At 38.3% G+C, this 27,943-nt stretch overlaps 1 protein-coding gene across 3 annotated transcripts; it reads right to left on the bottom strand.

Moving 5' to 3' along the window:
* On the bottom strand, positions 1-27,814 carry PCGF6 (polycomb group ring finger 6). 3 transcript variants are annotated; one of them, XM_080641186.1, is made up of 11 exons: positions 27,391-27,814; positions 26,362-26,461; positions 26,175-26,271; positions 25,326-25,381; positions 25,166-25,225; positions 24,014-24,122; positions 11,596-11,623; positions 8,561-8,659; positions 6,033-6,119; positions 2,424-2,468; positions 3-1,231 (listed from the first exon to the last, which is right to left on the bottom strand). In XM_080641186.1, exons 1-11 carry the CDS (start codon positions 27,748-27,750, stop codon positions 1,175-1,177), a joined length of 1,098 nt encoding a protein of 365 aa, XP_080497312.1. In that variant the 5' UTR covers positions 27,751-27,814; the 3' UTR covers positions 3-1,174. The 3 variants fall into 3 exon arrangements, with proteins under 3 accessions (XP_080497313.1, XP_080497314.1, XP_080497312.1); XM_080641187.1 differs by lacking the exon at positions 2,424-2,468 and having other exon boundaries at positions 1-1,231; positions 27,391-27,811; XM_080641188.1 differs by lacking the exons at positions 2,424-2,468; positions 25,166-25,225 and having other exon boundaries at positions 1-1,231; positions 27,391-27,810.
* Positions 27,815-27,943: the final 129 nt, after the last annotated feature.

Genomic DNA, 27,943 nt, shown 5'->3' with positions numbered 1-27,943 from the left:
ATAGGTTAAAATAAATTTTTATTTAAAATTTTTTATTAAATGTTAGAAGAAACTTATACACAATTAACAAATTTTGTATAAAACAATTGCCAATCTTTACCCAATTGTAATTGTTTCTATGAAGAACTGGAAATTTTGTAGTGAAACAGGGTCTACAAAATATTTATTTTAGGAAGCTATCAAAATTCTAATCTTAGGCAAAATAATGTTTAAAACTGAAATCTGTATACAAGTGAGTGAGGTCTCAAACACCCATATTCTTTGTCCCAGTGACAAAGTAATGGAAAAATGGACATGAAACTGACTTGCTGAGGAAAAAATGAATAAGTATTCTGTAAACTTCTCAAAATCTTTATTACTTTCATAAGCAGTGCCATTACAAGGTATTGTTTATCATTCTACGTACTCAAATAAAAGGAATATTAATCAAATTAACTTTGTAGAAATAAAAATCTGTTGCAAAGAGGCACGCCTTGTTGCAAGATATGTTAAAGAAGTTTTTATTATACTGAAGGCTTATGGTATGGGCCATAAACCATACAGGAGACAGTCTCCTCACACAGAATAACGGTAATTTATCCCATTTAGAAGTGAATAACATCTCTTTAGTAGTGTTGCTGGTAAAAAAAGAAGAGAAAAAAAAGATACAAGTTCAAAATATGATGGCAACACACAAAAGTGGCCGATAGTTTTGGTCTTTGTTTGAGGGGTACAGTCTGTATAGTTTAACAAAGACTGGCTTTGAATCTTCATTTCAAAAGCATACTTCCTTCCTTTCTGCCCTATTGATACCATCCCAGAGAGCAGAATCCAAACCACCAACTTAAAAAGGATATAGCTCAATGAAGAAAGTAGTAACTGATTTACATAAAAGATTAGGAAGCAAAATCATTATCAAAGTATTTGAAATCATAAGAAATTTAAAAATTCAGTACTTTGAAAATTTCCCCCTGAGCTATGGATGCTTTTTTCTATATAGTTGCTAGTAAAACAGATGCATTCTAGCATTCCAAGTTGTACTTATAAATATTATGATGCTTGGTGCTGAAAACAGATGTTATGTCTTAGCACAAAATCGCAGCAATTACGTTTCATAAAAATCTTTGGTGAGATGCAAGCCTGCAGAAGCCACCTTATTTTGTTTCTCTCCTCCCTCCTGATACTCTTAGAATCTTCAAGTAATTTTCAGAGGAGAAACCACAAGACCATAATGAAGGACCAGAAGACCATCCTGAAAAGAAATAGAAGTGTTTTGCAGTTATTTGAAATAGTTATATAAGTAATCAAATCAAAGATGGCTTGTTTTTCATAACCCAACACTAATGTGAAATTCTTTAAAGAGAATAAAGGGTCCAAGATAAATAAACTTGCTTATTCACTCACCTCATCATCTACATTCCCTGTCAATGTGCCTTTTAATAACTCTCAGGAGACAATTCTGAAACTACCAGGTAGCCATAGTTAGCCTGGGTTGTTTGTGGCTAAACAGTCCTCCAAAAAGAAAAAAAAAAAAGAAATACACCTTTCCTTCTACACAGACTACTTAACAGCCCATCCAGGCATTGGGCTTCTCTAAGAAGAGACTCAGTTATTATCAAGCATCATGGATCTGCTAAATATTCATTTCCACATAAATAGCAGCTCACTAATAATTATAAGTGGGAAAACTTTGGAACTCTTATCCATTAAATATATCATTATTTTACTTCTTCCTTAAAGACTGTTCAGTACAATTTAACTTTTGATATCTAGAGTCTTCATTATGAACAGTAACTATACCGTGTTGTAACACAGCAATGTCCTCACTCAGGGGGTGTTGGAAAACTTAACCCTCTACTAAATGACTCCAGATACTGTGCTTCTGAGTCTTTTTATCTGCTTTTTTTGGTCTATCTCCTGTCTTATTATCAGGTCCTAATTCTTTGTGTTCTCAACAAGGCTGCATCCAGCAAGCAATCTACCTTTTTAAGGTACTATTTTCTAATCTATTATGAAACTAGCTTAAAAAAGAAAAGAAAGACTCATTGGGAAAGTGTGCCACAGCAATTGGCCTACTTTGAGCAACAAAGAAGAATGACGGCATGCATGCCTTGCATTTCCAATCCTGCTCTAGCTATTACTCTTTTCTTCTTTGCTAAGCTTTTCCATGGCTCTACTTCCTTATTTATCATTCACTTCTCAACTCATTGCAATCTGGTTTCTGTTCCTGGCAACTCTAACTCACCAGAATTCTAGAAAAAGATTCACAAATTCAAATGCCCACAAGGGCTAGGAAAGTAACAAATGAACATGTGAGTTAGGTATGTAAGTCAATAAGGAATGCTGAGACCACCAGTAAACCAGAGAACACATGCCTAGTTAAAGGAATTTAAACTCAAGTGATTTAGAACACAGAGTAAGCCAAATAAAGCATAATTCCATACCATGTTTGGCCCATGGAGCATCAGATCTGCTCTAGACCAATTAGCCTAATCAAAGTAAATGAATTTGCATTATAACACAAATAGAAAGATTCTATTAACATTTTTACATGAATACAAATTACATTTTAAAGATTTTTTGCATAATTACATTTCAGAAAGAAAAACATCATTTGCAAAACTATATATTGATATGTAGAGCTATAAAACTGAAAATACAGCTTACAAGCTATTTCAAAACCACAAAACTTCAATACATTATAAAATCACATTTTATCAGATAATTACTTATAATTCAAATTTATATCTATAGGTTCATTATACTTAAATTCCATATAAATGTATATTAATATATAAATATTATTTACTAGAGGCTCAGTGCACGAAATTCGTGCACAGGCAGGGTCCCTAGGCCTGGCCAGCGATCAGGGCCGATCTGTGGGGCGACCAGCGGGGTGATCGGGGGCCCCTGCTGACACCCCTTTGGCCAGCCTGGAGCCACCTGCTCGCTGGCCCCACCACCGCCAGTCACCTCCCTCTGCGGGGCAACAGGCGGGGCGATCAGGGGGCTGGGGGCAGCTCCTACATTGAGTGTCTGCCCCCTAGTGGTCAGTGCATGTCATAGCGACTGATCATTCCACCAGCCGTTCTACCGTTTGGTTGATTTGCATATTAGGCTTTTATTCTATAGGATGTTTTATATTTAGATGTCTCCATTCATGTTATTCTTAAACTATAAAACCAGAGTGAATCTTCTAAAACATATCAGATTATGTCACTTCTATCCTTGGCTCAAATCTCTCCAATCAAGAGTTTCCTACCTAACTCAATTAAAATCCAAAGTTCATACTATGGCCTATAAAGTCCTATATATTTTTTTCTGACTGCCCAGATCTCAGCTCCTCTCTTTCTCTCTTGATAGATTAAACAGTGATTATATGACCCAGCAATTCCACTACTAGGTATACACCAAAGAGAAATAAAAACATGTTCACACAGCCCTAGCCAGTTTGGCTCAGTGGATAGAGCGTTGGCCTGTGGACTGAAAGGTTCCGGGTTCGATTCCGGTCAAGGGCACATGCCTGGGTTGTGGGCTCGATCCCCAGCAGGGGCTTTGCAGGAGGCAGCCAATCAATGGTTCTCTCTCATCACTGATCTCTCTTTCTCTCCCTTCCGCTCTGAAATCAATAGAAATATATTAAAAACAAAAAACCCCCTACACGTCCACACAAACACTTGTAGATCAATGTTCACAGCCACACCTTTCATATTAGCCCCCAAAAGGGAAACCCATCAGTTGATGAATGATTAAATATCAGTATCTATACGTGTGTGTTACATGCTGTTGAGTCAGCTCCAACTCCTGGTGACTTTATGAATGAGTGATGTCCATAATGTCCTGTCCTTAACAGCCCTGTTCAGCTCTGTAGACTTATGCCTACGGCTTCTTTTATGCAGTCAATGCATATCATATTTGGTCTTTTTCTTTTCCTGCTGTCTTCTAATTTTCCCAGTATTATTGTCTTTCCCAAAGAACCCTGCCTTTTCATGAAGTGCCCAAAGTAGGACAGCTTACGTTTTGTCGTTTTTGCTTCCAGTGATGTTTCAGGTTTAATTTGCTCTAGGGCCCACTTGGTCTTTCTGATAGTCCAGGTTATCTGTAGAACTTTCCTCCAATGAATTAATTTTTTTCCTATCAGCCTTCCTCACTGTCCAACTTTCACATCTGCACATGGTAATTGAGAATACGAACGTGTGGATGACCTTAGCCTTGGTCTCTAAATGACACATCTCTGCTTCAGTGATCTTTCTTAATTCTTCCATTGCTGCCCTTCCAAGTATCAGCCTTCCTCTTGAATACTGAATTACCATATAATGGAATATTATTCAGCAATGAGAAGGAACAAAGTACCGTATGATTCCATTTATATAAAATGTCCTGAATAGATAAATCCAGAGACAAAAAGTAGAGTAGTGGTTGACAAAGGCTGGAGGATGGATACTGATGGGTATAAAGTTTTATTTTTGGGTGATAAAAATGTTCTAAAATTGATTATGTGATAGTTTTAGAACTCTGTAAATACACTATGCTTTAAATTAATGAGTTGCCTCTGGGGGTGATAGCAGTGTTCCAAATCTCAAGAAGTGGTTTGAGTTAAAACAGGTATATGTCCTTGTCAAAACTCATGCATTTCATTGTCATTAAAATATATATAGGGGTAGGCAAAAGTAGGTTTATAAAGCACTCTGTGCCAAAGTGTGCTTGAGTATAGGAAGTAGACTACAAGAATGTATAAATAATGAAGGACAGCAATTTGAGCACTTATGAGATTGAACCTAAGTGCACTGTGACATTGTGACATACAAACAACTGTAAACCTACTTTTGACCACCCCTGTATTGTGTATGCACGTAAGAGTATTTGTGTGTATTCATTCTGTTTCTTCCAAGGAATTGTATAATTCACACTAACAAGACAATTCTTAGAATATTCTTCATCTTATTTTAAATAGTTGTTCACTGAGCATAGGCAATTACACCAAAGCAAAAAATTATATTCCTTTTTTTTAATTGATTTCAGAGAGGAAGGGAGAGGGAGATAGAAATATCAATGATGAGAGAGAATCATTGATTGGCTGCCTCCTGCATGCCCCCTACTGGGAATTGAGCCCACAACCCAGACATGTGCCCTTGACCGGAATCGAACCCGGGACCGCTGACACTCTATCCACTGAGCCAAACCAGCTAGGGCAAGAATTATATTTCTAACAAGTTAAACAAAAATTCATTTAAGCTGAGAGGTGCTCATCAAATCTCCATTAATACTTTATAAGCTTCTCAGAGCCATACAGCTCTTAAAACAATTTATCACTCTAGGTTTAGTAATACCTTAAAATATGTGGATCTTGCTTTTCTCTTCATTAATATTTAGATCCTATCTAGCTTCTCATTTATCCTGACTAGGAGATTTCACATTATATTTCCTCACATTATAGGTTAATAAAACTTCAAAATAGTTGCCATGACTTCTTACCTATTGAGCAAGAAATGGTATGTGAATCTCTAACGCCAAATGAATATCTGCAAATTTTTCTTACAAAAATGTCCTTGCAGATGTATTTGCCCAGTGGTCTTCAAAGTTCTATTGTAGTATGAAGACAGAGGAAAAGAGCAGAGGCCTCTAGAATCAAACTGCCTGCATTTTGAGCTGTGGCTCGCTCACTAACTTACTGTGAGCACGTTACTACATGTCCTTTCTGTAACTTGGCTTCCTTCTATTTAAAATGGAGGATAACTGAATAACTATGTTGAATACCTGAAAATAATTTATATTATATATTAACTATATTTTAATAAAAAATAAAATAGGGAGAAAAGAATACCTACGCCATAGAATTATGAGGAATAAAAGGGCTAATCCATATAAACCATTTAAAAAATTGCCCAACATACAGTTAGCATTCAATAAATGTTAGTTTTATTACTTATAGTGCAGGTAATTTTAAGAAAGTTGTAGAATATTTATTAAAATTTTATTGATAATATGGAACTTTTTTTTTCATCAAATAACTTGCCTGTTAGACACTAAGTATGATAAAGTCTAAGACCTACCTGCATTGCTGCATCACCTATTGCACGTCGAATTTCCCTTAGAGTTTGATATCGCTCCAACAAGTGATCGCCACAAATGATATCTACCTACAGGCAAACAAAGTACTAGATGCTTTACTGCTTCAAAAAACCATATGAAAAAATTAGGAAAAATTAACATAATTATTTCTAGACTACACTTTGCTGTTTTATTTTAGACGGATCAAACACTCTCAAGAAAGATGTTAGAAACTTTTTGAAGAGTAAATAATGAAGAGCATCAGAGGACATAGCAGGTAATAGCACAGGACAGCTAGTAATCAAAATGATTTCCTCAAATCTCTGAGAACAAGTTAAATCATATTTGATGTATTCAGCATTAGGCGCAGAAAAGTTTTTTTAAAAAAAGTTCCAAGATAAAATGATTAAAAGTGTATTAATGTAAAAGGGCAATCCTTATATATTTGAATAGTTCTCTTAGAAGGTATATCTCATTTCCCAACAGTGGAAAGTCTAACAGTAAAGTACACATGAAGGGAACTTTTTTATGGATGGAATAATCTTAATGAGGTCTTTTTAAGCCCTTTAGTAATGTCACAGCTCTAAGACAAATCTACTTTTATACAGAATGCTCTAGAAAGAATAGTTATACAGTTATATAGTATAATGTAATAAAATTCCAGTATACTGACTTGCTAAGATAGAAAAGCAAAATTTTAACCTCTCTCTTTCACTGAGTGCTCCTTTCCCATTGCCTTAAATGGGATCAGTTCCTCAACAGTCTTATTACTATATATATCTTAATTTGCTCCATCTCCTAACATCCTTATTTAGTTTATGGCATGAAATTTCTCCTTGTCCTCTAAACCAGAATATCACCTCTGATTCCCAATTTCCCTTTCTTCTCACATGCAATCAGTTACCATGTCCTGTTGCCTCTTAGTTCATAATCCCCCCCCTTTTTTTTTTGACAAAATTTTATGGTCTTATTAACACAAATACAATGTGTACACAATCTGTCTTTCAGCAATGTCTTCTCTTTTTATTTTGATCTGCCACAAATAACTTTAAAGATAGTTCATAATTTAACAGTCCTCTAGTAACCATTCATTCCTGCTAGTAAATAACCATATATGAAGGTCAGATGTCTGCAAACAAGCACACATTTCCTACCTGGAACGAACTGGTTTAAAGAAGGTCAGCATAGAAGGCTCAAGTGACTGACTTCACCAAGAATTTTCCTTTAATGGTTAACTAGCTCCATGTTTTGCTCAAAATAGAAGTAACTCTTTTTACTTCTCTTGTACTTAGAAGGTTTAATAATTTTAGACATAAATTAAAGGTCTGCAAATTTGACAATTCTGTTCCATTATTTTAACATTTTGGTTTAATAGTAATTTATGAATGTTACCAGCTGTATAGTACCTGAATAGAAAAGAAATTATTTACCTATAGAGCCAAGAGTTGACAAAGAAAATTAAAGGTTGAACAAATTTTTTATCATTTTATTTCAAAATGCTAAAAGCCTTGAATTCTATGATATGAAGAAAAAAATAAACTCACACTTTTACACAATATAACCAATTTAGAGCTCTGGCAACTAAATTTCTTAAAACATCAAATGTGAAACTTATAAATGGTGATTATGCTCTGATCAATATCTAGCCAGAGGATATAATCTATATCCTAGAAAAAGCGTTTTTGCATGCTATGTTAGTTAAATCTATAAAATCAAGTTCAAGTTCTTATGATTTATGCTTTTAGCAACAATAAACTGTTATGGGATTGCTCACAATTCTTTGTCCAGGAGTCTCTAAATAGCTATCTATTTCTAACCAAAAGACTAAGAATAACCTCAAATATGTTGTGGCTACAACGTGATAAACTTCAGATGGATGAGATACAGCCAGCACTATGTCAAGCTCAGTAAGAGAAGTCACATTTCATTGGATTTAATATATTTAATATATATTTAGTAGAATAGATATTGGTAGTAAAAACACCAGCAAAATTTCAGCCAGCTTTAAAATATCTTATTAATTTACTAAAGAGCAAATAGATATTTTAAATAAAAATTATTCTATGAAATTTTACACATGATGAAGAATAAAAATACCTTTTAAATTTGACTAATGAAAAAGCAAAATTATATAAATGTGCATTTTCACTGGCCCACATTAGATCTATGAGTATAATTACACTTATGTTCAAAAATACATTAGGATTGAGGTTTTCATTTTACAACAAGAAAGTATTATATAGTTAGAATGGGAAATACTTTCAATCCTTAAAAAAATGAATAGGGTCTATATTAGACAGATATTTCACTTTTCAAGGGGTCTCATATATGGTCATCAATGGCAGGGAGGAACAGACAGTAAGTCAAATACGATTGAAGTTGGTGTGAGAATCACTGTGTACCAAAATCAGTTGGCATATACAATATCTGTAATATCATAAGACAAAAGCCACTGCTTTAAATCCTAGAGACAATTCTTTCTAAGGTAATCTCACATCTTTACCCATCCTTTTACACACATGTACTCTACCTGACAAGCTGGATCAAGATCCATTTTTCTTCTGAGAAATTTTTCTACATGCCCAATAGTTGCTTCTCCTGAAACTCGGACAAACTTCTTCTCCAATGGCTACAAAAAATAAATGAATGAATAAACAAATATTTTCAGATTAAGTATACATAAGATGTATAAACCCTAAAGCAGATTTTATAGCAAAGATGATTCAACAGATTTACAAAAATTACTACAAAATTTGAGTTAGTTTAGCTATCAAAGAAAAAAAATTTTCTGCTTAGTTTTCCCTCTCTGAAAGGTATATTAACAATTTTTTAATACAAAGGTTTACTGGTTTATTTTACTATCTCATCAACAATAAAACATAAGAGTGAAATTTATTGACAAAGTGACATTAAATGTCTAAAACCTGGTATCTTCAATAAAAACATTCTAAGGAAAAAAAAAGATGGGGGTGAAACTGCCAGACTAAAAAAAGATGTAAGGGTTATAAATAAGAGATATATCAACCAATTACTAGTATAAATCTTATTTGGATCCTGATTTAAACTAATCTATAAAACAATTTTAACAAGACAGTGTAGGATATTTAAATAGAATGTGGATATTTGATTAAGTTATTACTATTAATTTTTTTTATATATTTATTGATTTCAGAAAGGAAGGGAGAGGGAAAGAGAGATAGAAACATCAATGATGAGAGAGAATCACTGATTGGCTGCCTCCTGCACATCCCCTACTGGAGATCAAGCCCGCAACCCAGGCATGTGCCCTTGACCGGAATCGAAGCTGGGACTCTTCAGTCCGCAGGCTGACACTCTCTCCACTGAGCCAAACCAGCTAGGGCTATTACTATTAATTTTTAAAATATTAGTATCATTATGTTTGTAAAAAGTTCTTATCTTTTAGAAACAAACTGAATTACATACTGAGATATAGTCTGGGATTTGCTTCAAAATATATGAGAATAAGAGAAGTGATGAAGGCATAAATAAATGAGATTGGCCATAAGTTTATAATGATTTGAGTGATGTGTACATGGGTGGTTATTATACTACTAGAGGCCCAATGCATGAAATTCGTGCAAGGGGCTTGACCCCCACTGCTGCGGCAGCAGCCTTGATCCTCGCAGCCCTGGCTTCGTCCGGAAGGTCGTCTGGAAGGATGTCTGGTCTAATTAGCATATTCTGCTTTTATTATTATAGATTCTGTCTACTTTTGTATGTTTGAAATTTTCTGTAATAAAGTGCTTTCTTTTCTAAGTGGAAATAAAAAGATTAACATCTAGACATATGTGGCTGGAATCTGATCCAATGGTCTGAGGTAACAGGTGGAAAGACCACAGAGTTTTAACGTAGAAACTAATACTTATCCAGCCACTCTCTTTGAGGACATTTTAAGGATTCTATCTAATGCAAATGAAAAGCCGAGGTAATCAGAACTAAAAAACTTGAGCAGTGTTTTTCTGGCACTAGCAGAGAGGGTGCCCAGAATGGCTACCAAGAGAATCTAGGCAGGTGAGGCATATGTTTTTTCCCTATGACAGTGGTCAGCTTTCTTTTCTTTAAATATGTTTTTACTGATTTCAGAAAGGAAGGGAGAGGGAGAGGGAAACATTGATCAGCTGCCTCCTGCACGCCCCCTACTGGGGATGGAGCCCACAACCGGGTATGTGCCCAGACAGGGAATCGAACTGGCAACCTCTCATTGCACAGGCAGATGTCCCAACCAACTGAGCCACACCAGCCAGGGTTGTAGTTTGGTTTCTTGAGACCTTCCCTGACAATAGATCTATCCCTTATTACCTTAGTGTAGCAGATAGTATAGATGTTAAGTGCAGGTATTCCAAAGACAGGCTGACTGCCAGGGTTTAAACCCTGGTTCTGTAATTTTCTAGTTATAAATCTTTGGGTAAATTTTTGAACCTTTCTGTGCATCCATGTTCCCATTTGTAAATAGGAATAATGGCATCTATCTCAGAGAATTATCATGAGGAAAGTAATATGATATTTGTAAAAATTCCTGGCACACAGGAAGCAGTTAAGAGTTATTGCTAATGAAGGATCATATATTGCACTTTATTGTCATGTTTCTGTCATCTCCTTTAATCTATAATAGTTCTGACACTGTATTGTTGTTTCATGATACTGACATTTTTGTAACCTTTTTTGGTATGATACATGGTCATTAAAAAAAGATATTTTTTAAGAATACTGAAATATTTACAAATGAAGTAGCAAAATGATAGGGATTTGTTACAGAATACCAGAAGGAAAGTAAGTAGATGGAGGTATAAGACATTAAATTGGCCATTAGTTTATTGGTAAAGCTAGGTGATGGATACATGAAGGTTTTATTTTGCCTACTTTTCAGTATGTTTAAAAGTTTGCATAATTAAAAGCTTAAAAACTTTCCTGAACTAAATTACTGCTTTTAAATTGAACAAATAAGGTTTATAATTTTCATGCTATAGATCTACATGGTGAAAAGTCTAATAACCAGGAATCATTCTAGTCAGATATATTTATTTGAATTCAAAGATAAGATATAAACGCATCTTTTTAGGTAGTAGAGAATACTGAGTTATAATATCAAAATTTGTAACTAGAATTCCACTATAAATACAGAATTAAAAGAAAAACAATTAGCTTGCCAAGTAACAAGTTGGGGCAGATTAACTTGAGCTAAAAATGTTACATGCAAATGAAATTTTAAGCTCATACTTAACTCTAAATGCCAACTATGCAAAAAATGCTTTGAAACATTTTTTATCACCAAATTAAGATAGCATTTATCTTTAGACTTTTGAAAGTTACTCACTTATTCTTCCTTAAACTACAGTCTGAATTAATAACAAATTCCTACTTAATAATTATTTTCTCATAAACCTATTCTGAGCGCATTATTGAATGTACTTCATATTTCAAAAACTTTTATTTATAAAACACTCTTATTGCAATTGAAGACAATAGCCATAGGATTGCGTATCTGATTCTTAAACTTGTTACAGGGTCCTCTTGTAAAGTAAATGAAAAATAAAAGTAAAATACCTTAAAATGTCCTGTGCCTTCATTAGCACTGAAAAATGAAAGCAAAATTAATCAATAAAATACTTTAAACTATATGTTTAACCACCTAACACAGAAAAATAACATAAATATAAACATTTAAAGAACATCACTTTAATTTTAAAACATGGATACCTAACCCTTTAGGATATAAACAAATGTAGTTAATTGTCATTTCTGCCACCTAGTGGTGAAAAAAAAAAGGCAGTGGTATTTTATACTATGTTTTTGTTTTGTTTTTTAAATATTTTTATTGATTTCAGCGAGAGAGAGAGATAGAAACATCGATGAGAGAATCATTGATCAGCTGCCTCTTTCACGCCCCCCACTGGGGATCAAGCCCACAACCTGGGCATGTGCCTTGACCAGGAATTGAACTGTGACTGCCTGGTTCACAGGTCGACACAACCTGAGCCACACTGGCTGGGCTATACTACTTTGTATATTTCCAGGAGTTAAAATTATATTTTTTTCTTTCCTTACTTTTTATTTTTTGTTGTTGCCCTTTATTGAAAAAACCATACTATTATCTGTGTGTTTCTTTTTTGGCAAAGCTATTGGAACATCCAATAGTATCTTATAGGAATTTCCAATTTCAGAACTATTAAAGTTATAAGATTTGGACATATCAAAACTGTCTTATTATATGTCCTTGCACTAGATCTGGCTAGTAATGAAGCTTTGCATGGTGCATCAACAGCTTTGGGGAAGTCATGGTTATTTATTAGAAATCTTAACTTTTTAGAATATCTACATATATAAGAGGCTAATACACTAAGTGTCCAATCGTCCGACTGGTTGCTATGACGTGCACTGACCACCAAGGGGCAGACGCTCAACGCAGGAGCTGCCAAGCTGCAGTGACTTGGCAGCAGTGGTTCTCAGGTGGCACACCCTGAAGCCAGAGAGGAGGGAGCCCGATTCCTCCCGGGACCCCATGATTCCACCTTCAGCCGTGGGTTATGTTGTTGCTGGGGCACTGTCAGCCCCGAATCTGGTTTTCTGCACATTTGTGTTTGTGTTCTATACCCTGTACAAGAGCAACTTTGCAGAGTGCCCTCTCGCACTCCGGGACCCCTCGGGGGATATCAGAGAGCCTGTTTCGGCCCGATCCCTGCAGGCCAAGCTGAGGGACCCCACCTGCCGGAGGGACCCCACTCACTCTGCAGACGGGGAAGGACCATGGGAGGTTGGCTCCAGGGCGTGTCTGGCCCATCTCAGCCAATTTCTAATTAATTTCATTTCAATGTGCATATATCCGTGTACTGAGTCACTAGTTCTTAATATTCAGATTTCCCCACATGTAGCATTCTAACATTTTCCAGCATAAAGTAAAATTTCCTTTTGCTTTTTATTCTATTATAATTCAATGTTTTTTTCTCTATAGTAACCTTTAAAAGATAGATTTCTTTTTTCTTTTTCTGAAACAGAAGCCAAGTTTGTTTGTTTATTTCTTGCATTTGAAGTACTCCTCAATGACATTTTGCCTGAGACTCTTGGCCATAGTCCTTAGACTATGTAGGTCATGCAGGAGGCAGCCGATCAATCATTCTCTCTCATCACTGATGTTTCCACCATACAACTGCAAAAAAACCACTTTACAGGGTTTAATAGTTTAGACATGTTAGGACTACCATATGTTTATTCTTACAATAATCCTGTGACTTATAATCCCCAATTTAGAAATAAAAATATGGAAACTGATGATCAGAGAAGAGTTAGAGACTCTTCAAAGCCTATGTTCTTTCTATATACACTATACTGCCTGAGAGTATTTCTTTTTAGAATCTACTTTAAACATAAAAACTGAAGAACAGAAAGGAGAAGTATGAGACTATCTTAAGATCACAAAACATGAATACCCAGTTTAGGGGGAAACCTAATTTCATGTTCCAATGGTTGAAAAGTCACTATCCACAGGCTAAACCTACCTGAGCTTTTTTGCTCTTCAAATTCTGGCAGGGTCCCCAGTGGAACCAAACTTGCCCTTGTGCTTACATCAGGTGAAAGCTCACCTGCTACCTGTCCCTGCCCCGAAAGAGCTTCCTATGGCAGCTTAACTTTTGTGAAGACACAAAAGCTTTGCCGAAACCGGTTTGGCTCAGTGGATAGAGCGTCGGCCTGCGGACTGAAGGGTCCCGGGTTCGATTCCGGTCAAGGGCATGTACCTTGGTTGCGGGCACATCCCCAGTGGGAGGTGTGCAGGAGGCGGCTGATCAATGTTTCTCTCTCATCGATGTTTCTAGCTCTCTATCCCTCTCCCTTCCTCTCTGTAAAATATCAATAAAATATATTAAAAAAAAAAAAAAAGACACAAAAGCTTTTCCACGCAGTGAAAACATGGGGATTTAATTCTGGGGACAGGGGATGTAAAAAAACCTCTTTGCCAATGGAAGCTCTCTTTCAAAAGGACCCTCTGCTGGCCCTAGCCAGTTTGGCTCAGTGGATAGAGCATTAGCCTGCGAACTGAAGGGTTCCAGGTTTGATTCCAGTCAAGGTCACATGCCCGGGTTGCAGGCTCAATCCCCAGTGTAGGTCGTGCAGGAGGCAGCTGATCAATCAGTCTCTCTCATCATTGATATCTCCATCTCCCTCTCCCTGTCCCTTCCTCTCTGAAATCAATAAAAATATTAAAAAACAAAAACAACAAAAAAGGACTCCCTGCTGCACTGAAAGCTTTCTTTCTCGTAATCATTTGAAAACAGATAAAGAGCTATATAAAAGACAGACTACCCATCATAATCACCAAGTTCAATTGTCTTGTTTTACAGATTGGGAAACTGAAGTTCTGAGAAATTAAAAGTTCCATGATGGCAAAGGTCATGGCTAACTTATTCAAACTATATTCCCAGCAGCTAGTACAGAGATATGCTGGTACATGGCAGGGCCTTAATCATTTGTACACCATAAGCCACTATAGACGCAAGTGGCAGACCTTTTTTAATTAAATTCAAAATATCATGGCAGTTAACTGGTTAATACATATCTTATGAACAAACAAAAAGCAATTTGTCTAAGTTGACAAAGCTAGATATCAGAGGAAGTAGAATGAACTTAAATCTAGATCTCCTTATTCCAAGTGAGGGCTCTTTTTTCTATAGCAAAGAATGTGTTAACGTAACAACTATTGCAAGTGGTAATGACTGCCTTGAACACAGCTGTCAAGTCTCCCTCATTAGGAAAGCCTGCCATGCTTAATTACTGATTTCTGCTGTGAGCAAAGAAAGAGATAATGGTGGCACACCCGTAACCTATTTGCCATTTTTGCATTACTGACACTTTTAAAAAGTGTATCCCTGCTGGATGGGAGAAACCAAGATGGCGCATAGGTAAACACCTAAACTGCTGCCTCACACAACAATATCAAAACTACAACTAAAAGACAAAATGGACACCATCCAGAACCACAGGAAAGCTGGCTGAGAGGAAATTCTACAACTAGAAGGAAAGAGGAAAGCACATTAAGAATCAGAGGAGCTGCGGAGGCAGAGGTCTGGAGGCACGCGCGTGCAGAGAGGACGGGCAGCTGAGTGCACCGGCGGATGAGTGCACGGCTGGCTTTCTAAAGTGGGAGGGAGACGGAAGCTCCCGACTGTGCTGAACTCCAGTTCCGGGAGAGTTTCTGGGAACCCAGACTCATTTGGGGAGAAACTGGACTGTCAGAAAAGAGAAAGCACACTGAGACTCAGGGGAGCTGTGGAGGCAGAGGTCCTGAGGCATGCGTGCGCAGAGAGGACTGACTACTGAGTGCACAGGCGGCTGAGTGCATGGCTGGCTTTCTAACGCGGGAGGGAGACGGAAGCTCCCGACTGCGCTGAACTCCAGTTCCGGGCAAGTTTCTGGGAACTCAGACTCATTCGGGGAGAAACTGGACTGTCTGGCAGCGGGCGAAACTCGAGGGCGGCTTTCTCTCAGAGGTGCTTACAGCGATTACTGAGGGACACTGAGACCCAGGGGCCTCATAGGGCAGGGTTGACGGGAAGCCAAGGCTGTCTGCTCCGCCCTGAAACTCCACCCCATCCAAGCTGAGCACAGAGGCTTTTGCAATTTTGCAAGTCTTGTCGCATAAGAGTGTCTCCAGCATAGAAGTTCTCCCAGCGTAAACACAGCTGATCCTCACAGCCAATTGGCCTGGAGGTCAATTCCTCCCAGTGATACCAACAACAATCAAGAATTAACTACAACAAGGCTGTGCACACAGTCCACAAGGGGTGCACCAAAAGTGTCCACCTCAGGTAACTGGGGGAGGCTGAGCCACTGGGCCCTATAGAACACCTACCACACAAAGCTACTCTACCAACTCAGGGAAGCAGCCAAAATGCGGAGAAAGAAACAGATCACAAATGAAAGAAATGGAGGAAAACAAACGACTGGATATAGAGTTCAAAACCACGGTTATAAGGTTTTTCAAGAATTTCCTAGAAAAGGCCGATAAATTTAACAAGATCCTCGAGGATATGAAAAAGGACCAACTACAAATTAAACATACGCTGTCTGAAATAAAAAATATTATACAGAAACCTAACAGCAGACTAGAGGACCACAAGAATCAAGTCAAAGTTTTGAAATACAAAGAAGCAAAAAACACTCAACTGGAAAAGCAAAAAGAAAAAAGAATCCAAAAATTTGAAGATAGTGTAAGGAGCCTCTGGGACAACCTCAAGCGTACCAACATCCGAATTATGGGGGTGCTCGAAGAGGAGAGAGAGCAAGATACTGAAAACCTATTTGAAGAAATAATGACCGAAAACTTCCCCCACCTGGTGAAAGAAATAGACTTACAAGTCCAGGAAGTGCAGAGAACCCCAAACAAAAGGAATCCAAAGAGGACTACACCAAGACACATCATAATTAAAATGCCAAGAGCAAAAGACAAAGAGAGAATATTAAAAGCAACAAGAGAAAAACAATTAGTTACCTACAAGGGAGCACCCATACAACTGTCAGCTGATTTCTCAACAGAAACTATGCAGGCCAGACGGGAGTGGCAAGAAATATTCAAAGTGATGAGTAGCAAGAACCTACAACCAAGATTACTCTACCCAGCAAAGCTATCATTCAGAATTGAAGGTTCACAGATAAGAAAAAGCTATAGGAGTTCATCACCACCAAACCATTATTATATGAAATGCTGAAAGGTATTCTTTAAGAAGAGGAAGAAGAAAAAGGTAAAGATAAAAATTATGAACAACAAATACATGTCTACCAACAAGTGAATCTAAAAATCAAGTGAATAATAAATCTGATGAACAGAATAAACCGGTGAATGTAGTAGAATCAGGGGCATAGAAAGGGAGTGGACTGACAATTCTCGGGGGGAAAGGGGTGTGGGGGTGTGGGAAGAGACTGGACAAAAATTGTACACCTATGGATGAGGACAGTCCAGGGGAGGTAAGGGCAGAGGGTGGGGTGGGAACTGGGTGGAGGGGAGATATGGGGGGAAAAAAGAGGAACAATTGTAATAATCTGAACAATAAAGATTTATTAAATTTTAAAAAAAGTGTATCCCTGCTACTTTTAAAAATGGTATAAAATTTTTTAAATTTTTTGTGAGCACCTATTGTGGAAAAGATTAAATTTCCCCCAAATAACTTTTAGGAATAGAAATTCCTTTTAATTTTTAAATTTTAATTAGACTTACTAAAAATCAAGTTACAAAGTAAATATGCAAATACACTGAGAAGTAAAACTTGTCCTGGTCAGGTAACTCAGTTGGCTAGTGTTATCCTGATACACTAAGGTTGTGGGTTTGGGCATATACAAGAATCAACCAATGAATGCATAAATAAGTAAAGCAACAAATGGATGTTTTTCTCTCTCTCTTTCCCTTTCTCTCTCACATTAATAAGTAACAAATTAAAAAATAAAAAGTAAAACTTTTCCCTATTATAGACTCAGACTCCAGTGCCCTTTTCTAATTATTTTTGTTTGTTTGTTTATTTATCCTCTCTCAAGGACATTTTTCCCCTTGATTTTTAGGGAGAGTGGGAAAGACAGAAACATCGATGTGAGAGAAACACATCAATTGGTTGCCTCCTGCACGAACCCTGACCAGAGCCCAGGCCGGAGCCTACAACTGAGGTACGTGCCCTTGACCGGAATCGAACCTGGGACCCTTTGGTCTACAGGCTGATGGTCTAGTCCAGCCTTGGGCAAACTACGGCCCGCGGGCCGGATCCGGCCTGTTCGGCTGTTCTATCGGGCCCGTGGAGCCCAAAGAGCGGAGGGTTCTTTTGCTCTCCCCTCCGCTCCTTCACCAGCAGCAGTGTTAACATGGCAATGTCGGGAAACACGGCCGCAGCTCCTTCTTCTGAGTGGGTGGATTTATATCCGCCCATTCAGTAGAAGGAACAACCTCTCAATCTTCCAGAGGCTCCTTGTAATGCCCGCGGACGCGTCTCCCGACATCACCCTGGGAATGCGTAAACACGTTATCGTGGTGATGTAGGGAGACACGCCCCTGGAGAGCACAGTATCAGAGCCTTTCTGAGGTAAGATTAAGAGCTCTACTCAAACACAATTTTTTCCTGTTCCCACATTCTGTACATCACAATGACTTGTTAATAAAACAACAAAGACTTTCAGCTTTTAGGGCTTGTATCCACTGCAGTTTTTTTTCCCACTGCGGACGCGCGCAGCAGGGAAAAAGACACACAGAGGACAAGTCACACTAGCCATGCTGCGGCTGCATTTTTTTGCTGATACGGATGCGGTATCAGTAACACTACCGTGGCCACTAACCGCATGTGTTAGCGGCAAAACAAATGCATTTTGCGCTGCGTTTGCTTCTCCCCCTTGCGCCTGTAAAAATGCGTGCTACAGGGCATTTGTGTTAACATGTACCACTGCACATTAGCATCAACGCAAACATGATGGAAACCTGTGTACCCTGCATTAACCCTAGCTGCGCTGCATTTCAGTACTGTACCACACTGCAACGGCAGCACGGCTAGTGTGAACAAACCCTAATTCAGTGGGTTGAACAAAAAGATTGTATAGAAATGTGATGAACTAAAGATTTTATTACAAAATCGCTTAATTTCAGGGTTTCAGAAGTAATTGGACAAATGAAAAACTGAAAATCAAATGTTCATATCTAATACTTGGATGAAACCCTTTCCTGGTAATGACAGCCTGAAGTCTTGTACTTATGGACATCACCAGATGCTGGGTTTTCTCCTTTGTAATGCTCTGCCAGGCTGTCACAGTAGGGGTATATATATAAATATCCTGCCATTTCCAGCTTTTAATAAGAAAAACTGTTGCAATGGGCATTTAAAAGTGGCACTTGGTTGTTTTTATGGAGTCCAGTGGATGCAATCTGACATTGATAATGGGCTCTTTCACACTATGTGCACTGCGGCTGTTTTTTGCCAGTAACGGAAGTGCTAATGGTAACTACTGGTTACCCATGTTTTGCACTGCCCTAGCACCTCCCATACAAGTGTGTCTGGAAGACACAGCCATGTGCAGCTATGTGTGTTACCATAAACAAAGGGCCTGTATGAAAGATACACAGGTTTCCTATGGAGGAAAGGGGTTGTTCTCTATGGTCAGGGTGTGCCTCTGTCCCATGTCTGAACTTTTTCAGATGATTTTGTTATATATATATATTTTTAGAAGACAAAAAATGTTATAGTAGAGCAAATTTAATCACTTGTTTTTATACTTTACTGTCTTATTTTAGTAAAGAATTTAATAAGAGAACGGTACTGTTGGTTTTAGCCCAATATTAAACATGAGTGGACCAAAGAAAAGGAAAGTGGACAGTGAATGCTGAGTGTTTAAGAGGGAGTGGACAACAAAATATTTTTTCACCGAAGTCCGATCAATGCCGGTATGTCTGATATGCCAGGAAACACTTGCAGTCTTCAAAGAGTACAATCTCAGCCGTCACTTTGCCACAAAGCATGGCAACTATGCTAGCAAGCAGTCACCTCAAGAACGGGAGGCTACTGCACAGAGGTTGATGGCTAAATTACAGGCTCAGCAAAATGTCTTTCACAGACAAACTGCAATTCAAGAGACAACTACCAAAGCAAGTTTTATGCTATCATTCAAATTAGCAAAAGCTAGCAAACCTCCCTCTGAAGGCGAGTTTTTGAAAGAATGTATGATAGAGACAGCAGGTCTCTTGTGTCCAGAGAGCAAAGGCAAGTTTGAAAAACTCAGCTTATCGCGCAGGACAGCAACTCGTCGAGTGGAACTGATTGATGAAGACTTGGCCAGCAAGTTAAATAGTAAGGCAGAGTTCTTTAAGTTTTATTCACTAGCACTGAATGAAAGTAATGATGTAAAGGACACTGCTCAGCTCTTAATTTTTATGCGAGGATTAGTGACAATTTTGAAATTACGGAGGAGTTTTTAGCCATGGAGCCACTGAAAGGAAAAACACGGGGAGAGGACTTGTATGACCGGGTGTCTACTGTCATCGAGAAAATGAAGCTACCATGGAGTAAACTTGCTAATGTCACGACAGGTGGATCTCCAAATTTAACTGGAAAAAATGTTGGACTGCTAAAAAAAATTCAGGATAAAGTGAAAGAGGAGAACCCTAACCAAGATGTTATTTTTCTTCACTGTATTATTCACCAGGAATCATTGTGCAAGTCTATATTACAACTTAATCATGTTGTTCATCCAGTCGTAAAGCTTGTTAATTTCATTCGAGCAAAGGGACTTCAGCACCATCAGTTTATTAAGTTTCTGGAGGAAACTGATGCGGATCACGACAACTTACTTTACCACTCTTGTGTCCGCTGGTTGAGTTTGGGCAAAGTTTTCCAACGAGTGTGGGAGCTCAAAGAAGAGATTGGTGCATTTTTTAAATTAAAGGGGAAGTCTGACGAATTTACTGAGCTGAGTGACAAGAATTGGCTGTGTGACTTTGCATTTGCTGTAGATATATTTTCACATTTGAATGAGCTAAATGTGAAGCTACAGGGAAAAGATCAGTATGTACATGACATGTACACTAATGTGAAAGCCTTTAAATCGAAGCTGATTTTCTTTTCCAGACAAATTTCAGACGAAGTCTTCACTCATTTTGCCACACTAGCCACACAGAAGGAGACCATCCAAAACGTGAAGAAATACAGCAAATCACTGGATGACCTGCATGCAGAATTCTGTCATCGGTTTTCTGATGTTGAAAAAATTGACCAGTCACTTCAACTGGTGGCCTGTCCTTTGTCACAAAACCCTGAAACAGCACCAGAAGAGGTGCAACTGGAACTCATAGATCTTCAGTCTGACTTTGTCCTAAAGGAGAAATTCAGCTCTCTTGAACTAAGAGACTTTTATGCTTCACTTAATGAAGCCACTTTTCCAAACATCCGGAGGATGGCACAGAAGATACGGGTGCTGTTTGGGTCAACCTATGTTTGTGAGCAGACATTTAGCGTCATGAACATCAACAAAGCCCCTCACAGATCCAGCTTAACTGACAAACACCTCAGATCTATCCTGAGAATAGCAACAACAAAACTAACTCCAGACTTTGATGCATTAGCTAAAAAAGGAGACCAACAACACTGTTCCCACTGAAGTTGATGTTTTAAAGACCAAAAACCTTTCAACCCAAGTCTACATTGCCATCTACATCTGCGTCCCGGGCATAATTTGGAAGTTGCGCTAAAGAAAATGTTTAATTTACTGTTTACACATTTTGTTCTTTTCTATTTGTTTTAGTTTTAAATTATTTTATTATATTTAAGTTTAATTTGAAAGGCTTTTGTACCTTTCCTTTGTTAGGCAATTTTATTTTGCCTTTGCCATCTTCAATATAAGGTATGTTGTTATTGTGCTATGATTCCTCCATTTTTTGAAGTTTCAAATTATAATAATTAGTGTTTACATTCTTCTTGTTAAAATGTTTGAAATGAATAAAACTATTGAAATAAAAAAAAAAAAAAGACCGTACCCTTTTATGTAATGATGTTTACTTTGAATTTATATTAGTTCACACAAACACTCCATCCATGCTTTTGTTCCGGCCCTCCAGTCCAGTTTAAGAACCCATTGTGGCCCTCGAGTCAAAAAGTTTGCCCACCCCTGGGTCTAGTCACTGAACCAAACCAGCTAGGACATCCAGTACCCTTTTCTAGAAGCAATTGCCATTAATGTTTTCTTATTGTCCTTTCAGGAATGTTCTATGCATGTAAAAAACATGAATAAACACATATTTCCCACCATCCTTTGTATAAAAACATAAATGGATACATGCAACGTGTTCTCTTCTACATCTTGCTTTTTTTTACTTAAGACATTTTTTAGATTGTCCCATGTTAGCCCATATGCTACCATATTAGCACATGTTCATGTGCTATGTATCATTACTTAACTAGTTCCCTTTTGGACACTTAGGTTGAAACACATGCTTTAATAAATGAAATTGCTGATAGTTTGGTATTACAGTTTCTTCTCATTCCTTCAAAGAGATCTTTGTTTCATCACATCAGCTAATAACTGTGGGCTTTGTGGAGGCATAAGAAAAGTTTCTTGCCTCTTAGGGGTCCTTGATTTCAGTTGAAAAAGCAGGTTAAATACATAAATAGATAAATACAACACAGCACAAGCTACTAAATAAATGATACAGGCAACCAAGAGCTATAAGGAGGAAGTGACTGTGAAGTAAAATAGCCATCAGTGCCCAGCTGGAATGGCTCAGAGGTCACAGTTCAATTCCTAGTCAGGGCACATGGCTAGATCCCCAGAGAAGGGCGTGCAGGAGGCAGTCAATCAATGATTCTCTCTCATCAATGACGCTTCTGTCTCTCTCTCCCACTCCCTTCCTTTCTGAAATTAATAAAAAAAAGTATTTTTTTAAAAAGCCATCAGTGACATAAAATGGAAAATCTAGATTTTCTAAGAAAAGTATTTTATTCTGCAAATTATGTAAACATTTTGAAAACTATAGTTTAATATGAGACAAATCTGAGAACATGATAGTCTGTTTAACAATGTTGTAGTATAATGGAGTATACTATAAGTTATAGTGTTTGAACGAAGCTATTTATATGATTTAGAAAGATGTCCAGCCCTTGCCGGTTTGGCTCAGTGGATAGAGTGTCGGCCTGCGGACTGAAGAGTCTCAGGTTCGATTCCGGCCGAGGGCACATGCCTGGGTTGCAGGCTCGATCCCCAGTGGGGGGTGAGCAGGAGGCAGTTGATCAATGATTCTCATCATTGATGTTTCTATCTCTGTATCCCTCTTCCTTCCTCTCTAAAATCAATAAAAATATTTTTAAAAAAAGAAAAAAGAAAGATGTCCAACTACATTGGACATCAATTTGGCAAAACCAAGTAAAGTTGAAGACAAACATATCCTAAGATTTAGTAAATCTACATACACTCTTAGAAAACTATCTCACATATATGCAAGGATATATGTACAAAAATATTTAAAGCAACATTGTTTATAATTGCAAAAAAACCTTGGAAACAACTTAAAAATGCAACAGTATAAGAAAAGATAAATTATGGTATATTTAAGGGAATACCATGCAATGGGGTAATAAGTTAAACATTTCAACATGGATAAATCACAAAATATTGAGTGAAAAAAGCAAGTTGGAAAACACAGTTATGATACCATATCAAGTTTGTTTGTTTTTTAAATATATTTTTATTGATTTCAGAGAGGAAGGAAGAGGGAGAGAGAGACAGAAACATCAATGATGAGAGAGAATCATTGATCGGCTGCCTCCTGCCTATCCCTTACTGGGGATTGAGCCCCAAGCCTGGGCATGTGCCCTTGCCCGGAATCGAACCTGTGCTCTATCCACTGAGCCAAACCGGCTAGGGCTATTTCAAGTTTAAAAAAACACAGAAAACGTTTTATTGACTTGAGAGAGGAATAGGAAAGGAGAGAGAGAAACATCAACATTGATCAGCTGCCTCCTGCATACCCCCTGCTGGGGATTAAGCCAGTAAACCCAGGCACATGCCTGAGTGGTAATCAAATAGGTGATGTCCTGGTGCATTGAGTTGACGCTCAACCACTGAAGCACACCGTCCGGGCCATTTCAAGTTTTTAAATGGGCAAAAACAATTCTATATATTGCTTGGAAATAGATACACTGTGGCAAATACATTAAACATGCAGGGGAATGACAAGCATTACTTTTAGGATTGTGGTTATTAAACTCTAAGGGAAAGAAGAATGAACAGGTAGCCAAGAGGCTTCTGCCATATAAGCATGGTTTATTTCTTAAGTCCAATGGTGGAGATACAAGTGGGTATTAGATCTTTTTCTAAGTCTTAAATAGTTCATAAATAATTTTTAAAAGGAAATCAGAAAAAATTGATTTTACTCAAGTTCAGGATGATTTCATAACAGTTGGGACTTTAAACATTTTTTATTTTAAGGTTAAGAGGTAGAAAGGTTTAGGGTACTCACCCAATGAATTCTAGTAATAAAGACATATCAAGTTCAGGTGGAATCCGAAACACTGATTCTAAGGCTTTTTTAGATCTTCCTTTGCTTGACGGGACTGGCTGTGGAACAGCTATTTGATAGCCAAACCAAAAAGCTGAGTTAGAATAAAAATTTCATAAATTGAGATCTCTGAAAAGTAACTGCACAGGTATTATAACTATGTTGACTACAAGATCATAAAGAACTCCATCTACAGCCAGTGAAATTAGAGGCAAGCCTGGGGACCAATCCATAATGGAAGGCAGACATGTGTGGCTGGTTTATCAGGGCCACAGAAAGAGCTCATCATAACAGCAACAGTTGTAAATAACCCTAAACAAGCACTATGTGCCAGGGGGCTCAAGGCTCATGCTCAGCACTTTATATACATCATTTCATTTAATCCTTGTTATAATTCCATGGCATAGATACTATTCTTACTTTTTTTTTTTTTTTAACTGTAAAGAAACAGAGATTACCATTTAGTGAGATTAGGCAATTTGCCTAAAGTTTTACATCCACATAGTAAGTGGAAGAACCCGGACTTAAAACCCAAATCTATCTAACTTCCATACTGTGACATTACCATCATCATTAAAACTAATGTTTGAGCAGTTACTATGTTCCAGGCACTGCTTTAAGTGCTTTGTATTGAGGAAACTGAGACATTGAAGTAATTTGCCAAAGTCATACAGCTAACGTGGTAGAGTTAGGATCAAACTCAGACAATTCAGCTCCAGAGCCTGTACTTTTTTTAAAAAAATATATATTTTATTGATATTTTACAGAGAGGAAGGGAGAGGGATAGAGAGCTAGAAACATCGATGAGAGAGAAACATCGATCAGCTGCCTCCTGCACACCTCCCACTGGGGATGTGCCCGCAACCAAGGTACATGCCCTTGACCGGAATCGAACCCGGGACCCTTCAGTCCGCAGGCTGACGCTCTATCCACTGAGCCAAACCGGTTTCGGCGAGAGCCTGTACTTTTTAATTCTTATAAATATAAATAATTAAATTGGATTATACCATATCATTACCTTCAAAATCTTTCTCTCTTTGATCATAAAATAACCTGCTATCATTGAAGTGTTCTTTCATCTATAAATACATTATAGTATACACCCAAACTTACCAGGTTTAGGTACTTCTAGACCTCTTTCTTTATAGAAATCATGCATTTGCTTTTTTTCTCCTAAAAAATGATAAAACACAGACTAAATTACACTTTAAATGTAACTAGTAGAGTCAGTAGAGATTCTGGGATTCATAACTATGTAATAAAATAAACTTACTTTCCTCTAGATCGATCACTAATTTGTACACTATGTCTTGTAACTGCCGGTCCAACCTAATAAAAGGAAAGGATGGAGAATACCTCAGAATTCAGAAAAATGCATTTTATTACAGAGTGAATGATGCTTTGTAAGTACTTGGGCGTGGATATCTCCTTTCTTAGAGGTGAGTTACTTTTAGGTCGAACTCATGGTTCTCATCTAAGAGAACCTCAAGTAATTATATGTAATCATAATTATAAGTAATCAAAGATTCTTCAACAGTTTGCTAAATTGTTCCAGGTGTGCTGTTTTTATTCCCTTGATAAGAATATAAGCTTAAAGGCAGATACTATATTTTGAATTTCTGTGTATCATCTGCAAAGCACTCATCTATGGAGGTAGTAAAAATGTAATAGTATTTGCTGAACAAACTAAAGCAATCCATGTTTAGTATTTTTCTTTCCTTAGGAAACTGATCATGAAGTGAAAATCTGATTAATAAGCCACAATGACCTATGGCAGACAGGCTATTCTAAAGAGGCCAGTTTTTTTCAGGTATCACTTTTAGCAAGTAGAATTCTAAATATACTGAAATGACAAGCCTAAACTGGCCTCATTAACTTGAGTGATGGAATTAAAATCTTCAGGGGGAAAAATCCCCGTGCTTTTTTTTTTTTTTTAAATTAAGTCTCCAGCAGATATCACAGTGCCTGGTACACAGTAAGTACTCTATATGTGTTTCTTTCAAGAATAGTTTCCTTTCTTCTAATTTTGCTATGGGTCAAGAATATATTTCCCAAAACACAACTTCAAACTTTTAGAAAGAGTATACTTAAAATATAAATTGCACTTTTATATTCCTCTTACCTTATGTTATAAAGAGGTTGTGTCTGATGTACTACTATGTTGCATTTTGGACATCTGTTGCTATAGTAAAAATGTCTTACAATGCAGCTTTTACAAACTGTCGAAAAAGAAAATGTTTACATTAGGATGCTTTCAAGACATTTCAAAATTTGAATATATTATTCAGAAATGTGTACAATATGCTTACATGTATGAAGACATTCTGTAATGGTAGTTGCATCTATTAAGTAACCTTTGCAAATGGAACACAAGATGTATGGGGTCAGCTCAGAGAGATTAATCAGGCGCTGCAAATGCAATGGAAATAGTTTTAAAATGCAAGCCCTTGCCTTCTCAAATTTTATTTTATTGATTTGAGAGGGAGAGAAACATAGATTTGCTGTTCCGCTTACTTATACCTTCATTGACTGCTTCCTGTATGTGCCCTGACTGAACTCTAACCAGAAACCTTGGCATATGGTGATGACACCCTAACCAACCGAGTTACCTGGCGAAGGCCTAACCTTCTTAAATTTTAAAACCATAATCCCCAAATTTCGTTATAACCAATATGTAACTTACTTTGCAACATAAAAACATGTTACAGTAACCTCCAACCCTTCAAAGGGCTGGAAGTTACAATAACACGATATAAACCAATGTTTCAAATACATCCCATTCCTTTGGATATACAGTGCTTTGCCAGATGAGGGGCATTTTACTTTATGAGTTACTTTAAAAATGGGCAAACTTTCCAGATACTGAGGCTTAACTTTAACATAGTAATTCTGATTGGCTAGGTGTACTATTACCTAACTTGAAGAAGTATGCGCTACCACATTTAAAAAAAAAAAAAATCTTCTTAATAAGAGACTGGCTAGATGGCGAAGGGTTTGCCATCCTCTCAACACCCGGACTGGAAGCTCCTGGGTGGCAGGAGCACGGCATCCTCGGCGCCTACCCGCCTGGCACGCAGTAGCTTCAATAATTATTTAGAGAACGAGTAAGTCGGACCCGGAGAGCCTAAGTGATCTGCAGGAACCTCACAAAATGACTCCGCAAGGAATTGGGGCGGGAAAGGCCAGTCGGCGCCACGTGCCTAGGCAGGCAAGGCAGGGAGGGGTGGAGGTCGACGCCAGTGCCAAAGGCTGCAGGGGCGAGCTGGGGGCTCCGCCGGGGCGGCGGGGGCGGGCTGCGTCTCGGAGGCCGCGGCGTGGTCCCCTGGGGTTATAAATACCTCTTCCTCATCCTCGGATTCCGGCCGGCACCCCTCCAGCCTCAGCGAGAAGTGGCTCATCTCTTCTTCCTCCTCCTCCTCTTCTTCCTCCAGCTCCTCATCCTCTTCCAGCTCCTCGTCCTCGTCCTCGAAGCGGCCCCTCAAGCGGCCCAGGCTGCTCTCCGGCTCCAGCTCCGGGGGCCGGGAGCCCGAGCAGCCCGGAGCCCCCGCCTCGGTCAAAGGCGGCGGACCCTCTTCACCCGCTGCGGTCGCCGGGGTGAGGGCAGGAGGGGAGATGGGCGGTGGGGGCGGCATGGCTGCGGCTCCCTCCGCTTTGGCAGCGGCCGCGTTAGCCCTCGTCAGCACCGGGACCCCCTCCATGCCCAGGTCAGACACCAGGCAAGAAGCGACCAGGCGGCTGGATAGCGCGGGAGTTGCTCCAGCCGCCTCTGCAGCCGTGCGCAGGCGCGGAGACCTGCGGGGCCTGCTGGGAAATGTGGTCCACTGAGCCTCACCTAAGCCAGAGCGTAGGCGGAGCCGCTCAGGTGTATGGGGCGGGGCTTGCAGGCCGCAT

Source organism: Plecotus auritus, assembly GCF_963455305.1.
Source record: "Plecotus auritus genome assembly, chromosome: 9".
Classification (NCBI taxonomy): Eukaryota; Metazoa; Chordata; class Mammalia; order Chiroptera; family Vespertilionidae; genus Plecotus; species Plecotus auritus.
This window is presented reverse-complemented; position numbering and strand designations above follow the sequence as displayed.

Bases quoted from the DNA above. Each gene is read 5' to 3' on its own strand.
- PCGF6 (XM_080641186.1), bottom strand. From the start codon at position 27,750: ATGGAGGGGGTCCCGGTGCTGACGAGGGCTAACGCGGCCGCTGCCAAA. The intron at 25,382-26,174 runs GTAAGAGGAATA...TCCTTTTATTAG, and splicing joins CAACCTCTTTATAACATAAG to GTTGGACCGGCAGTTACAAG. The intron at 24,123-25,165 runs GTAAGTTTGGGT...GCTATCAAATAG, and splicing joins TCTAGAAGTACCTAAACCTG to CTGTTCCACAGCCAGTCCCG.